At 51.6% G+C, this 15,143-nt stretch overlaps 4 protein-coding genes across 4 annotated transcripts; 2 read left to right on the plus strand and 2 right to left on the minus strand.

Annotated features, from left to right (window-relative positions):
• Positions 1-837: 837 nt before the first annotated feature.
• P152DRAFT_470180 (uncharacterized protein) lies at positions 838-1,285 on the minus strand (the record flags this gene model as incomplete). The annotated part of the gene is made up of 2 exons (XM_033680947.1): positions 838-1,115; positions 1,171-1,285. The coding sequence occupies 2 exons, from the start codon at positions 1,283-1,285 to the stop codon at positions 838-840; spliced, it is 393 nt and encodes a 130-aa protein (XP_033537767.1).
• A 484-nt stretch (positions 1,286-1,769) lies between these two features.
• Positions 1,770-3,396, minus strand: P152DRAFT_470181 (alpha/beta-hydrolase; the record flags this gene model as incomplete). Its single annotated transcript, XM_033680948.1, has 8 exons — positions 1,770-1,908; positions 1,955-2,028; positions 2,076-2,214; positions 2,266-2,763; positions 2,824-2,928; positions 2,978-3,108; positions 3,166-3,240; positions 3,292-3,396. The coding sequence occupies 8 exons, from the start codon at positions 3,394-3,396 to the stop codon at positions 1,770-1,772; spliced, it is 1,266 nt and encodes a 421-aa protein (XP_033537768.1).
• Positions 3,397-4,046: 650 nt separating this feature from the next.
• On the plus strand, positions 4,047-6,451 carry P152DRAFT_454379 (uncharacterized protein). The gene is made up of 7 exons (XM_033678580.1): positions 4,047-4,448; positions 4,496-4,618; positions 4,678-4,703; positions 4,757-5,164; positions 5,219-5,673; positions 5,724-6,113; positions 6,166-6,451. The coding sequence occupies exons 1-7, from the start codon at positions 4,412-4,414 to the stop codon at positions 6,200-6,202; spliced, it is 1,476 nt and encodes a 491-aa protein (XP_033537769.1). The 5' UTR covers positions 4,047-4,411; the 3' UTR covers positions 6,203-6,451.
• A 222-nt stretch (positions 6,452-6,673) lies between these two features.
• Positions 6,674-15,114, plus strand: P152DRAFT_427933 (ARM repeat-containing protein). The gene is made up of 3 exons (XM_033677315.1): positions 6,674-6,878; positions 6,929-14,268; positions 14,326-15,114. The coding sequence occupies exons 1-3, from the start codon at positions 6,746-6,748 to the stop codon at positions 14,884-14,886; spliced, it is 8,034 nt and encodes a 2,677-aa protein (XP_033537770.1). The 5' UTR covers positions 6,674-6,745; the 3' UTR covers positions 14,887-15,114.
• The last annotated feature ends 29 nt before the right edge of the window (positions 15,115-15,143 follow it).

The raw sequence follows: 15,143 nt of genomic DNA on the forward strand, positions 1-15,143 counted from the left end.
GACTGCAGACGGTGGGTGCGCTGGCTCGCCGTCGGATTGGATGGGGGTGCCACGGTATGGAGGGGCAGCGGATGCATGACTTAATGCTTGTTTTGCTCAATTCAGTGGAGCGACGCCGGGACAGTAGGGAGGGTGTAGTGGAGGGTATTCTGGGTGTGCAGGCGTCTGAATGGGTCACAATCGGAGGACAAGGTCAAAATGGGTGGATCCCTTTAGCTTAGTGTGCGAGTCATGGATAATTCACGTATTATACAAGCAGAGGACTCCGGTAGGGGTATCTGGACATGATCTTCAGTCCGCATGTGGCTCGTTATGGTAGGTTTGATACGAGATGTAGGCCACAGGCCGACAGAGTCGGACGAAGGACCCCTTAAAGTCTCCCAGCCCATTCAGTACAGTCCAGTGAAGATAAGCTCGAGACACAGAGATTCTCGTCTGTGGTCTCGGCGCCCTATTGGCTTCCTTGAGCACCATAGAAAGACTCGTCCCATTGAGAGAGGGTTAGTCACATGACCTAGTCATGTAGAAGACGGAGGGCTTCGATAGCATCTCGTGCTCCATATAGTGCTCTGCCAACCATTTTGGGATAGCTTAAATGTAAAGCATATTCCCAAAGTCTATAGAATGTCAGTGCTATCCTGAAGCCCGCCATGACTGTGCTGCAACGACATACCTGACCCAGTTATGCCATCACATCTGGGCATCGAGAGCATACACCCGTCCATAAGCAGCTCTCGAACGAAGTATTCTCATAAGTGGGATCCACAGTCCACTGGTACTTCGATATGTCCAAGCTCTTGCTATTAATCTATAACCTCATCCCTCATCCTCCATCCATCACCTCCCCTCATCCCTTATCTTCCACCCGTCATCTGGCCTCATCCCCGCCCACTGCCCCTCACCCGAGTTTGCTACTCCTTTTTTAAGACGCGCCCATGGATCTTCGATGAAACTAGGCAAGAAATACACCATATCGCCATCCGGGTTCCGGACGCCGCTGCGGAGAGCCTGGAGGTCGCCTTGGCTAAGGTTCAAGCTCATAGCCGCGGACTGATGGCTATTCTGGGGAGCGGGTGCTGGAATTTCGGCCTCATTGGATGGGGTTGGTAGGAACGCTGTGAAGACATTAGTATGGGTATCGTGGTACGGGAGAAACTACAGGTGGCTTACCAGAAGTGGGATGTGAAGGGGAGGGGTGAGGTGTGTCAGATGGCTCTCGTTTCCGCTTTTGGCTTGCGGATTCGTGGGAATTGGCGTGGGGATCCCCGACGGCGGCTTCAACCATTTTGAACGTTTAACAAGGAGCTATAGGTAGGACACAGTTTTCACAATTGCATGCCAATGCTCGATGGACAAAAGTTGGGAAGCTGGAGGGAAAATATATATGGAGGTACGTTTCGCACTGTGATTGGTTCGCTGAAGAATTAGACCTGACCGACGCGTCGTCCATGTCGTGTCTCGTCTGCTTCATAAAACTTCCAACCTTCATCACACCTCGTCTCCATTTCATTTTCTGTTTCAAGGATCCATTCAAAAGTAGGTAGGTATGCACAAGTTGTTGAATCTTATTCCCATTACCGTATGTCATGTTTTAGTCGTTAATAACATTTCCTCCGAAAACACCATGTTTCAACCAAGCGTATAAACGTATTCATCCTTGCGAACCTTATTACTTAATACCTCCCTATTCACTTACATGCATGGTGTTTTATTCCAGTCTGTAACTCTGCAATTCCATAATGATCCAAACAATGTCACGATTCGAACACCTAGTCGTATTTAGGTTGGAACGGCAGGGTGGAAAGCTGCGCACCCGGATTGCCGTCGATACCGAGGATGTTATAGAACCATTTGAGGATCACGAGGAATGACTCCGGCTCTCCCATATGCTTCAGTCTAGGTACAAAGCTATTCAAGTCAGAAAGAGCCTCAGGTGTAATGGAGGGCAACGTACCGGACTTCCTTCGGTGCACCGTGCTGTAAAGCGAGGTAGTAGTCATCAATTGGGAAGATCTCGTCCTCAGTGCCCTAGAGACGATTAGTCTAAGAGAGAGTTATGAGGCTAGAGGTCTCACGTTGACAAGGAGTAATCTCGCACACTCCGGTATGTCGAGGGTACCATCTTTCAGTAAGGAGAACTTATCCGAAGCCTCTTTCTTGAACGTCTCGACATCATCGCCGTATCCCCACTTATAGCAGAGCGTGTTGGCGAGGCTGCAGCTCCCATCAGCACATCATCTTCGATCCCGACGAACTGGGACTTACTCGAACGGGTACTCCAAATGGTTCACCTGATCCAACCATGCCGGCTCAAACATATAATGACACCCGCCGCCAAGCGCTGCCACACCCGCCAGCCGCTTCGCATGCGTATGCGCCAGCCTGATCGCATAGAACCCGCCCGTCGAGAACCCCCAGGCGCACACCTTGCCACTATCGATCCCCCCCTGCTGGTCGACCCAGTCCAGCAAGCTGGAAAACACTCTGTCGGGGCTGGTTCGATCCTTCGGGTCGGCGGGCGAGTCGCCGGTGCCGGGGATCTCGAGGATCGCGGTCGCAACACCGTGACGTCGCCATCCTTCAATCCATACGGCGAGCTCGGTGCGGTAGCCGTCGAGGCCGGTGATGATGATCATGAGGGGGGCCGGGTTCGCTTTTGAGGCGCTGGCGGGGAGGTGGTGGCCGATGGGGATCGACGTGCCTTCGTGGGGTAGGCCATGGGTATGCGGGACGTGGATATCATATGAGGGGTGTTCGCGCAGGCTAATGGTGGCTTTAGAGTCCGATCCGTAAAGTACATTATAACAAGAGGCGATCTCTCACCCTAGCCCTTTGAAACACGCCTCCTTGCCTTCGACCCAGGCTTCCATTTGCTTCGGCGACCGTGGGGCCGGGAATCGCGAGATTCGGTAAACCGCCGATGCGCGTCTGCAAGACTTGTGAGCGGTAGGGGATACGTGCCAACATGGTCACTCACAGGTAGTATTCCGAAGCCTTGTCGTTGTCGCCGGCGTTCTCCGCAGACACTGCATTGGCAACTAGTTCCTTGGCTTTGGGAACGAATACTGACGCGTATTCATCCCAGTCGTAGGGCTCGCGCATATTCCTCTGTTCACAAGATGTTGGTGAGAGTTAGTCGAATACGGTGGTGGCACTTTCAAATACCCTTTCCATTTCCTCAACGATCGGTAGGAAGTCTTTCGCTGTCGCGAACATGAAAGGATATACGCCCATCTCAGCCTGTCTATTGTCAACATCGGCAATCTTAGGAGGGGCATCACCAGTCCATACTGGCTTCTTCCATTTCGTCTCCCATAATTGTTTGAAGGACTCGTGATGCGGCGCAACCTGGTCCAGCTTAGCCTGGATAAAGAATTGACCTCCTGGAGCTGCCATTGTGGGGATTGATTTTGTAATGACAATTGAGAGACTTCGACTGATAGGCTTCAAGTGATCATAGACTTCAACAATTCAAACGTGAATTCGAACAAGGTATACAAGCTCATACCGGTATTTCCTACACACTCATGGCTCTTTCACGGCTCTTATATATGCTTGAAACATTGCTGCTCGTTCCTGCGTTGTGCATCGCTGACTCCGTGAGGGGAGCCGACGCATCGTGACTGCACCTCATCCAAATAAGTATGTTCGACTGATCTAGGCTGCTTATCGAATTTCGTTTCCTTATTTTAGCAATATTTTATTAGCTATGGATGCGCAAAGTGCACTCATATAAACTCAGCTTCAATCAATAAATGTCTCAACTCCGAACTTACTTAAGATCAGGTAGGTAATAATAACTAAGTCTAGTTAGTTAGAGAGCCCAAGTTTAACTATTGTTTACAGTTGCTTGTGTGACCTTATATGGTACTCTACAGCTAACTTAGGTCTGGGGATAAATCCGCATTTCGTAAACCCCCACCACAAGCACCACCCCACAATTGCGCCGATGATCGCCGGGATAGGGAGGTTCGAATATGCGAATTCTTCCGTGAGATCTTCAGATTTGCAGTTACAGGTCGACGCAATGATAATGCAGGAATGGTGTACGACTTTATCGCCCCCGTTACTGTATTCCATCCCATCTCATAAAAATTGCAGGATCGTGGCTTATCAAAGAGCGCCTTGAGTATTACCAAATTCTCTATAAATATGACTCAGCATTTGATGTCTCGTAACTCGTTCAGTTCTGTTGCATGATGCATCACACATTAGGAAGAGTGGAGCTGAGCTCACAAGCTCCCCTTCCCGCCGAGATTGAAATATCGCCGTCATCCGGGTATCTTCTTCATTCCAGGTGAGGGACAATTGCTTTAGAACATTCCTCAATTGATAGTGCAACAACTGAAAGCCAGTCACTGGAGTGCTTTGGTAATTTGAAGAAAGAAATCGTCCCAAATACACGAAAGAAATGGCTACCCCCGTGAGAAGGCCATCCTCTCGGAAAGGTCAGTTACTGTAGTCAATTGGCCATATCAGCTCTGACCTGCAGCAGGGTCGATGTCCGATGTGCCGAAAGACCTCCTTCAGCAGATCGAGCGGCTTGAGGGACTCTTCACAGTCCCGCAGGAGAAGCTCAAGGCGATAACGGACCACTTCGTGTCGGAGCTTGCCAAAGGTATGCCTCCGACTCCAGACCATGGGACTAAGAGGAGCGACCGTGGCTAACTGAGGCAGGACTGTCGAAGGAAGGCGGAAGTATAGTATGTCGAGTATCCAAATCGCGTTGTCCGACGCTCACAACCATCCTTCACAGCCAATGATCCCAACATGGTGTATGGGCATCCCAAACGGACACGAGACCGGCACCTTTCTCGCCGTGGATATGGGCGGGACTAATCTCCGGGTTTGCGAGATTGTGCTCCCAGATGCGAAGGGCGAGTTCGACATAATACAATCGAAATACCGAATGCCGGAGGAGTTGCGGACTGGAACAGCGGAGGAGCTGTGGGGATACACGGCGGATTGTATCAAACAGTTCATCGAGTATCATCATGAAGATGAGAAGCTTGACCAACTACCCATGGGTTTTACGTTTTCGTACCCGGTCTCGCAGGAATATATTGACCATGGAGTGCTCCAGAGGTGGACGAAAGGCTTTGATATAGATGGCGTTGAAGGGGTGGATGTGGTTCCTCCGTTTGAAGCGGCACTCAAAGAGAGAGTATGGCATATGCAACGTCAAATGTTGCTTGGAAACTGACTTGGTTCTGTATAGGGTGTTCCCATCAAACTAACCGCACTCGTCAACGACACCACCGGTACCCTTATGGCATCGGCATATACTGATGATACCGTCAAGATCGGCTGCATCTTTGGAACCGGCTGCAACGCCGCATATGTGGAAGACTGCGGCTCAATACCGAAACTCGAGCACATGAACCTCGACCCGAAGCTACCGATGGCTATCAACTGCGAGTGGGGTGCTTTCGACAACGAACACATCATCCTACCGCGTACTCCGTACGACATCATCGTCGACAAGGAATCTCCACGGCCAGGCCAGCAGAGTTTTGAAAAAATGGTCGCAGGGCTGTATCTCGGAGAGCTGTTCCGTCTGGTCCTGCTTGACTTGCATACGAACCCAGAAGTCCAGATATTCAAAGGCCAAAACGTAGACGAGTTGCAAAAGATGTACTCTTTGGACGCGTCGTTCCTTTCAGCCATTGAAGTGTGCGTATTTCTCAGCCCTCGATTCTGACCTTTCCCTAATCCCTTCCCAGGGACCCTTATGAGAATCTTCAAGAAACCGCGGATCTCTTCTCCTCAAAACTAGGCATCCACGTCAACAAGCCCGAACTAGAGCTCTGCCGCCGGCTCGCCGAACTGATCGGCACTCGGGCCGCCCGACTCACCTCCTGCGGCGTCGCAGCCATCTGCAAGAAAAAGGGATATACGAGCTGCAAAGCTGGTGCGGATGGCTCAGTCTTCAACAGGTACCCGCACTTCAAAGCTCGAGGAGCGCAAGCTCTACGGGAGATTTTCGACTGGCCCAGCGACCTGAAGGATCCGATTGAGGTGATTCCTTCAGAGGATGGGTCCGGCGTAGGGGCCGCACTTATCGCGGCGTTGACGCTGAGGAGGTTGAAAGAAGGCAACCACGCTGGAATTCGGTATGTTCATTTTGTGCTGGTAAAGGTTTGTGCCATCCTAACGCAATCGCAGAGATCCACAGGCAATTCTTGCTTCGGCGAAGTCCTAGGACGGACCAGCGGCCGTATAGTCCCGCTCTAGTATGGTCGATGAAGGAAATGATGAGGCTAATCCCGTCTTGAACCAAATGACAGATATGGTTAAGTGAATAGATGAATGAAAACAAAACTTGGAAGATAGATAGGTACCTGTGTAGCAACCTACCTCTAATGAACCTTTTCGCTCTTGGGCCGAGAAGTTTTGTCTTTGCCAAAGTTCACAACTAAAAGCCTATAACTAAAATATACTATAGTTAAATCAATAGAGCACTAAACCAAAGGTAATGTTCAAGCATCTAACTAGGTATCTGTGATGTAAGTTAGATTATTACTCACTAGAACTTTGCCACTCCGTCAGTCTTTGTGTTAAACAAACTTCATGAGTATGAATCATTGACGCTAACCCCAAAGAGGACTAGCGTACCATCCCCAACTTTTGATTTGCAGACAATGAACGTCAACCATCGACTCCAAGCTCTGCACATTTTGCGAGAATATCACTGTCCACCTCTGTCGAAACAGGACAATTAGACCATGCCATACACCTCTTGAGTATGGCGAACGAAGATTCTGGGGAATCGTCCCCTACGATACAGGTGGAGAACGTCCAGAAACACCTGTTCTCTAGTTCCACAAAGCTGCGCACCGCAGAGCTTCATACACTGAAGCGATATGTAAACGATGAGCGTAAGCATAACAACAATCCTTTGGACAATGCCATGATTTAACAGGAACAGATCTTAGCTCATCGGAAATAAAAAGCATCGCCACCCTTCTTTTCAAGTTACACCCCAGATACATCGATCAGGAATCACGAACTGCGGCCCGACAATGTCTGGCTGCGTTGATATCTTCCGAGCACGGGCAAGATGCGGTTGCCGTCATCATCGATTCGATTACCTCCGAAGCATCCAAACGAACCATAGCACCGGGCAATGCTTTTGTACTTCTCTCCTGGTGCTCCGCTCTCCATAAAGAGACCAAGGACAACACAGCCTTCTGGGACAAATGGGGGGGTAAGCTCGTCGATGCCGAAGCGAATGCCCTTGATCTCGTACTCGGAACGGGACACCGCGAGAGTGTGAAAAAACATTGCAGAGGGAAGATAAGGAGTGCTTTTCGAGCATTGGTGGAAACCGGTCCTGCTGGAAACAGTATAGTGACTGGGCTGATCAAGAAGCTCACAACCAAAGGATCTGCACCAGCAGCCAAGAATGCTCTAGTACTAGGCCTCATTGCGAGTGCTTGCTCACGAACACCGTCTACGCATCCAGTAATCGAGCAGAGCAAACCGGATATCTACTCCTTTTATGTTCGTGAAATCCTTGCTTCGCGGACGGCTGTCCCCGAGCATGTCGCGGGTGGGCTTCACCACTTCTTCAGATCCTTTTCTTCGCTGGATGAGCTTCGGACTCAAGTGGTAGGAAGCATAGAAAAAGGGTTGCTCCGAGCCCCAGAAGTGCTCTTAAACAATGTCCTCAATCAGCTGTTCGCCTCGGTCTCTCCTGAAGTCGACCTCTCGACTGTCCTCAAGGGGCTAGTCAAGCCTCTTATGTCGAATCTCAAGTCGACAAATCTAGTCGTCAAGAAGGGTGTTCTAGAAGCTTTCCATGCTCTCGCAGCGAAGTCGCACGATCAGACGGCTCTCTCTACTGTCGTGGATGAGTTGCTGAAACCTTTGAAACAAGGAAAGGTCACAGCCGCAGACCAGAAAGCCGCCCATTGCCAGATGCTAGCGGCGTTGCAATGCAAAGATAGCCTAGCGCTGCGGGTGGCAACTGACTTGACAGCGGTAGCGCAGAAAGAGTCAAACGATGTAGCTCTTCATGCCGAACTGCAAACAGCAGCTGCACATGCAGTGACCGCGTTTAAGGAAGGGCAGAGCTTTGATAAGGTCGTCAATGACGCGTTCACTAAGGGATGTAAAGAAAAGCGTCCGGCGTTCTCGAAGCGCTGGGCCCTGTGCTTTGGCAATATTGTCCTGGGCTCGTCAGAAGATACCCTTGGTTCACCAGGAATGGTAGCCTTCATCAAAGCCGCATTGAATGGGCTGGTAGATGCCTACAAGGACATAACCGCCAATCCGATTCAAGCCACTCAAAACGGATCGATATCAACAGCCTACGTTACGGCTACATTGTCACTGTCCACACTCCGAACGATCAATGACAATGATGTCTCTTCGATCCTTCAAAAACTCGCGGTACAAAAACATTTGTACATGGTCGAACCAAAACCATCTTTCCTCCTAAACCCTCGCGTCTACACCAAACTGCTCGACGAAGAAGACATAGCCTGGTGTCTACGATGCCTCGAGGCTGCCGTGGATGGTATCGCAAGCACCAAAGACAACCAAGACGCGGCACGGCCGTGGTCACAAGGGATCTTATATTTCTTATCAGAGAGACGATCTGCAGCGCTGTCAACGCGGTCAAGCGAAACGATTGCGAGCGCATTCAATGCTCACCCTGGGTTCGTCGGACAGGCAGTGATTGATGGGATATGGACGTGGTTGGAGCAGTTGAGTAAGGGAGACAAAGACTCCGTTGCATTGATGTCAAAAGGAGGTGACCATGCACCCCATGCTGCCCTTCACGCTATTTTCCCCCAGAAGACAGCTCAACTATCCGGACTTAAGGATGTTTTGTCCGAAAACCTAGTTCGAGCTCTTGTTATAAGCCAACCCAATCTCATCCCGCGAGCATCGTGGATCAACCTTTGCCTACGGACGGGTATCGATCCTGGAAACCTAGTCAGCGCAAACACCGATCGTTTCCTGGATGCAGTTCTAGATGGAAGCAAGTCTGACCAAGACTCACAATGGGCAACATCTGTCAGGAAGGCCGCGTCCAGAGCCGCCGCAGAACTGGTGTTCGTGGCACCGGATGCCCTACTAGGACGCTTGCTGGACCGGACACAATCCCTTCTCGACCCTGCACAACTTTCAGACATCGGGCCAACCGAAGTGGGCATCTTCAATACCCCTGAAGGGACCCCCTTCGTAGATGTTCTCAGCAAGCAAGGCTCGGCACCCACATCCCATAAGGGATCGAAAGACCGGGATGCTGAACAGTGGGAGCAAGAGCTACGCAAAGAATTGGCCGCGAAGAAGGGCCACGCCAAGAAGTTGACGGCTGACGAGCAAGCGAAGGTCAAAACCCAACTGGCGAAAGAAACCGTCATTCGGCGGCATGTTGCAGAGGTTCGCGAGAGATTGTTGCGCGGAGCCGGCATTGTCGATGCGCTCGTGAATGGTCCTCCCACTGATGCGCAGCGATGGGTTGTTCCCGTCATCAGATGTCTTCTCGACCTAATTGCAGGAGATAAGGGCGGTTTACTAGGCACAGAGGCAACGTCGACGTTCCTTGATTTGTCTAAGCTAGTGACTCCAAGATTGGGATCTCTTCGTCTCTTCGTCGGAGTGGCAACTCTTCGAGCGCTTGACGTGCAGCAAGTGTCAGCAGATCTCCAACGAGAGCCACTGGGCGAGCTCGTTACTCGCGTTCTCTACCGGATGAGGTTCGTGGGCGAACAGAGAACATTCGACCTTGTATCTCTGGCTTACATCCACCCTCTCATTATGCTTATCCTCGAGAAAGGTGGTATTTCCGCTCCCGATGCTGACGCTGCGGACGAGCAAATTACGCTTGCTATCGAGTTTTGTTCCGGCCATGCTGATCCGATCGCAAACGCGGCGTTGCCCAGGGATCGAATGTTGTCGGCGCTAGTCTCTACGATGCAGCGGTTCACACAACACTACAAGATCACGAAAGACTGCTTCGCGGACTTTGTTCGAGCACTGTCACTGGACATTTCGAAGCAGGAACTAACGATCCTATTGAAGGCATCCCTTGTGCCTCAGACCGCTGTCCGCACAGCTGTGCTGCAGGCTATTGACGCTGAATTGGAGCTTGACTCCAACCAATTCTATCCAGAGATTTGGGTGGAATGCCATGATGACCTTGCAGAAAATCGCGAGATTGCGGAGACGATCAAGGAGGAGAATAGCATCCAGGTGCCCGAATCTGCGGCAGCCTCGATCATTGAACATCTGTCATCGCCTGATTCCCAGCGTCGGCGAGCTGCTGCACGTTCCATTGCAAGCGCCACGAAAAAGCATCCGAACACATTCAATAGTCTGCTAGACCAGTTGATTGACATCTACAATGCCAACGAGAAGCTACGAGAACCGGAACGCGACAAGTTTGGCATGACCAAGAGCAAGGAGGCCAAAGACCTATGGGAATGGCGAAGCGGCGCTGCCCTCACTCTCCGTGAATTAGCTCCCGTATTCGCGGAGGTACGATTGGTGGACTTGGTACAGTTCTTGGTCCTAAAAGGCCCACTCGCCGACCGAAACGGAACGGTCCGTTCGCAAATGATCGAAGCTGCCGCGGCCATCATCAACGCGAAAGGGAAGAACAAGCTGGCCGAACTGACCAAGCTATTTGAAGCGAAACTCGACAAGTCAGACAACGGTTCGGTGAAGGAAGATCGGGTCAACGAGGCCGTTGTCATTCTCTATGGTACTCTTGCGAGGCACATACCAAGCGGTGATGCACGAATTCCTAAAGTCGTGGCTCGCCTACTGGGAACATTGGGAACCCCCTCCGAGAGTGTCCAATACGCTGTAGCAGAATGTCTGCCGCCCCTAGTCCAAGCATCCAAAGATTCCGCGTCCGACTACTTCAAAAAAACCATGGATGAGCTATTAAATTCCAAGAAGTATGCCGCCCGTCGTGGCGCCGCGTATGGACTGGCTGGTATTGTTCAAGGATACGGCGTCAAGGCTTTCAGGGAACAACGGATTATGAGCACGTTCCAGGCTGCTTCGGAGAACAAGAAAGATGCAGGCCAACGGCAGGGTCCATTCCTTGCCTACGAGCTATTCTCCCTTATCCTAGGGCGCGTCTTCGAGCCGTATGTTCTTCACATCGTCCCGCAGCTGCTCGCAGGCTTCGGTGATGCGAATGCCGATGTGCGAGAAGCTTGTCTAGACGCTTCGAAGACTTGCTTCTCTACTCTATCCCCTTATGGTGTGAAGAAGATCCTTCCGGAACTTCTAGATGGCCTTGATGAATCGCAATGGCGGAGCAAGAAGGGTGCTTGTGAACTGCTTGGCGCCATGGCTTACCTTGATCCAAACCAATTGGCAATGAGCTTGCCGGAAATCATTCCTCCATTGACAAATGTACTGAATGACAGCCACAAAGAGGTCCGAGCTGGTGCGAAACAGGCTCTTCAACGCTTTGGCGAGGTGATCAACAACCCTGAGATCAGGGGAGTGGTGGACATTCTCCTGAAGGCATTGAGCGATCCCACGAAACACACTGAGACGGCTCTGGACTCATTACTCAAGATCTCGTTTGTGCACTATCTTGATGCACCGTCTCTGGCCCTGGTTGTCAGGATTCTTGAGCGTGGATTGGCGGATCGGTCCGGCACGAAACGAAAGGCCGCCCAGATCATCGCGACATTGGCACATCTTACGGAGAGAAAAGATCTAATTACGCATCTCCCCGTCCTCGTCGCTGGCCTCCGTGTCGCGGCTGTTGATCCTGTACCGACCACCCGGGCCACTGCTTCCAAGGCACTTGGATCGCTAGTGGAGAAGCTAGGCGAAGATGCCCTTCCGGATTTGATCCCAAGTCTCATGGCAACCCTTCGTTCAGACACCGGTGCCGGCGACCGTCTGGGATCAGCACAAGCGCTCAGCGAAGTCCTTGCCGGACTGGGTACATCCAGATTGGAGGAAACCTTGCCTACCATCCTTCAAAACGTCGCCAGCTCGAAGCCATCGGTGCGCGAAGGTTTCATGTCGCTGTTCATCTTCTTGCCTGCGTGTTTCGGAAACAGCTTCTCCAACTACCTTGGCCGCATCATCCCGGCGATCTTGTCGGGTCTTGCCGACGATCTGGAGTCGATCCGTGAGACTGCGCTGCGAGCCGGTCGCCTGCTGGTGAAGAATTTCTCGTCCAGAGCAATCGATCTGCTGCTTCCTGAGCTTGAACGTGGTCTTGCAGACGACAGCCACCGGATCCGACTCAGCTCTGTCGAGCTGGTTGGTGATCTGCTGTTCAATCTCACGGGCATCAACAAAAACACCGAGGAAGAAGACATTGAAGAACAAGCTGTCGACGCCGGCGCCTCTTTGTTGGAGGTTCTTGGAGAAGATAGACGCAATAGAGTTCTATCAGCGCTCTACATCTGCCGTTGCGATACCTCCGGCCTCGTGCGCGCTGCTGCTATCAATGTTTGGAAAGCCCTGGTGGCATCGCCTCGAACTCTTCGCGACCTTGTTCCCACGCTTACGCAATTCCTCATTCGCCGCCTTGCCAGCTCCAACCCGGAGCAAAAGGTCATTGCTGGTAATGCTCTTGGGGAATTGATGCGGAAGGCTGGTGATGGGGTTCTGACCACATTACTGCCCACTCTCGAAGAAGGGCTACGAAGCTCGACAGATACGGATACGAAACAGGGTATCTGTATTGCCCTGCGTGAGCTGGTGGGCTCAGCGGCTTCGGAGACTTTGGAAGACCATGAGAAGACCATCATTGCTGTGATCAGAACTGGTTTGGCCGACTCCGATACCGATGTCCGGGAAGCAGCCGCCGAAGCTTTTGACTCGCTCCAGCGGATCCTCGGCAGGAGAGTTATCGAACACGTGCTTCCTCACCTGCTATCATTGCTTCGCGATGAAGAGTCTGCAAGCAATGCTCTCCTTGCCCTCCTAACGCTCCTCACGGACAACAACCGCTCGAACATGATTCTTCCACATCTGTTGCCACCTTTGCTCGTGTCACCAATGACCACTTTCAACGCGAGAGCACTTGCGTCACTTGCCGAAGTTGCAGGCGGACCGATGGTCAGGAAGCTACCCACAATCATCAATGCCTTTATGGACAACATCATTTCCTGCAAGGATGATGAGTTGCGAACCGAGTTGGAAGAATCCCTGGACACCGTCTTGTTGTCAGTGGATGAGTACGACGGCCTCAATACGCTCATGAGCGTTATGCTTGCTTTGGTTAAGCATGATGACCACCGAAAACGTCGCTGTGCGGACCAACGGTTGGCGGCCTTCTTCAGCAACACTGACAACGACTTCTCCCGATACTATCCTGACCTTATCCGCGCTCTTCTCATTTCATTTGATGACGGCGATCCGGAAGTTGTCCGCGCCGCATGGAGCGCTCTTAGCGAGTTGACTAAACAACTGTCCAAGGAAGAGATGGAGACGCTTGCCAATTCCACTCGACAAGTCTTGACCCAGGTCGGCGTCCCCGGCTCAAATCTCCCTGGATTCGGACTACCGAAGGGCATTAATGCCATTCTCCCCATCTTCCTCCAGGGCCTGATGAACGGCACTTCGGACCAGCGGACACAATCCGCACTGGCAATATCGGACATCATCGATCGCACAAGTGGCGACTCTTTGAAGTCGTTCGTCACACAAATTACGGGCCCGCTTATCCGAGTCGTGTCAGAGAGATCACCAGAAGTCAGATCTGCCGTGTTGTTCACGTTGAACAATCTTCTGCAGAAGATTCCGACATTCCTGAAACCATTCTTGCCTCAACTGCAGCGCACATTCGCGAAGTCACTTGCGGATACTTCAAGTGAGACCCTCAGAATGCGTGCTGCGAGGGCACTCGGAACTCTCATCACCATGACTCCTCGCATTGACCCACTGATTTCCGAGCTTGTGACCGGCTCCAAGACCCCTGACATCGGCGTCAAGTCGGCGATGTTGAAGGCGCTGTACGAGGTCGTCAGCAAAGTGGGCAAGAACATGAATGAAGCATCAAGGGCGTCGCTTCTAGCCCTGATTGACTCCGATGCACCAGGCTCTGAACTTTCGATTATCATCAACCATGCACGGCTACTGGGGGTATTGGTCAAGGTGTTGGACCCGGATACCGCTAAGCACGTCGTGAAGACCAAGGCTCTGACGACGAATTTTACTAATTTCTCGGTACTGGCCATGAATGCGGTCTTGCTTGACTCGGCTGAAGCGATTACTGCTTCCATGGCAGAAGAGGCTCGGGCTGTCATCTGCCAAGGCATAAAAGACAGTGTAAGTGGAATTGATTCATATTACGATCTAGGAAGCTCTTGCTAATGACATGTTCAGAGAGCCGATATTGCAGAAAATTGTGTCATAGCAGCCGGCAAACTAATGCTCACCGAATCAAGCCCACGTTCCTTCGAGTTCCTTAAGCCCTTCTTCGAGTCCTTAGCGCAAGTCATCGAACCCGGCAATCCCCCCGATGTGCGCCGTCTGTCCCTCGTGGTTATCCGCACCTTTAGCCGGGAACACAATGACGAGGTCCGGCCGCATCTCGCGTTGTTAGCACCGCCAATATTCGCAAGCGTCCGCGACATGGTCATCCCCGTCAAACTATCTGCCGAAGCAGCCCTGCTTTCGATCTTCTCGGTTGTCGAGGAGGAGGGCGCAGTGTTCGAGAAGTGGATCGCAGGACCAGGGGCGAACTTGCCGCCAAATGTGAAGAGGAGTATGGGGGATTATTTCAAGCGAGTCGCGATTCGTTTGGGAGCGCAGGCGAGAGAGAGGAAGGAGGCGGAGGGTGGTCAGGGTGGACTAGGGTTGTCGAGTGATGAGAAGGAGGACGAGCTGGAGCTTTGGCGGGTCGGCAAGGTTGACCTGGGAGAGAACGTGATGTTCGACGGATAGAGTAGAACCAAAAGGTCGCAGGATTGCGAGCCATTGACAGAAGTTTGCATACGGAGCCACGCTTTATAAATATTAGAATGTCTCCCCTAATGTTTTCAGCTATTGTTTGAGACTCTAACCCTCTGTTTATGGGCTTCGACTTGGTCAAAGTTCCTAGGTCTGAGTGCAACCTACCTTGTCTCAACTCGGCGATATGACGGGAAACAAGACAGTAAAGGAGATCTTCAGAGGAAACTCTACAATCATTGTCTCAATTG

The sequence above is a fragment of the Eremomyces bilateralis genome (genome assembly GCF_010015585.1).
Source record: "Eremomyces bilateralis CBS 781.70 unplaced genomic scaffold P152scaffold_2, whole genome shotgun sequence".
Classification (NCBI taxonomy): Eukaryota; Fungi; Ascomycota; class Dothideomycetes; order Eremomycetales; family Eremomycetaceae; genus Eremomyces; species Eremomyces bilateralis.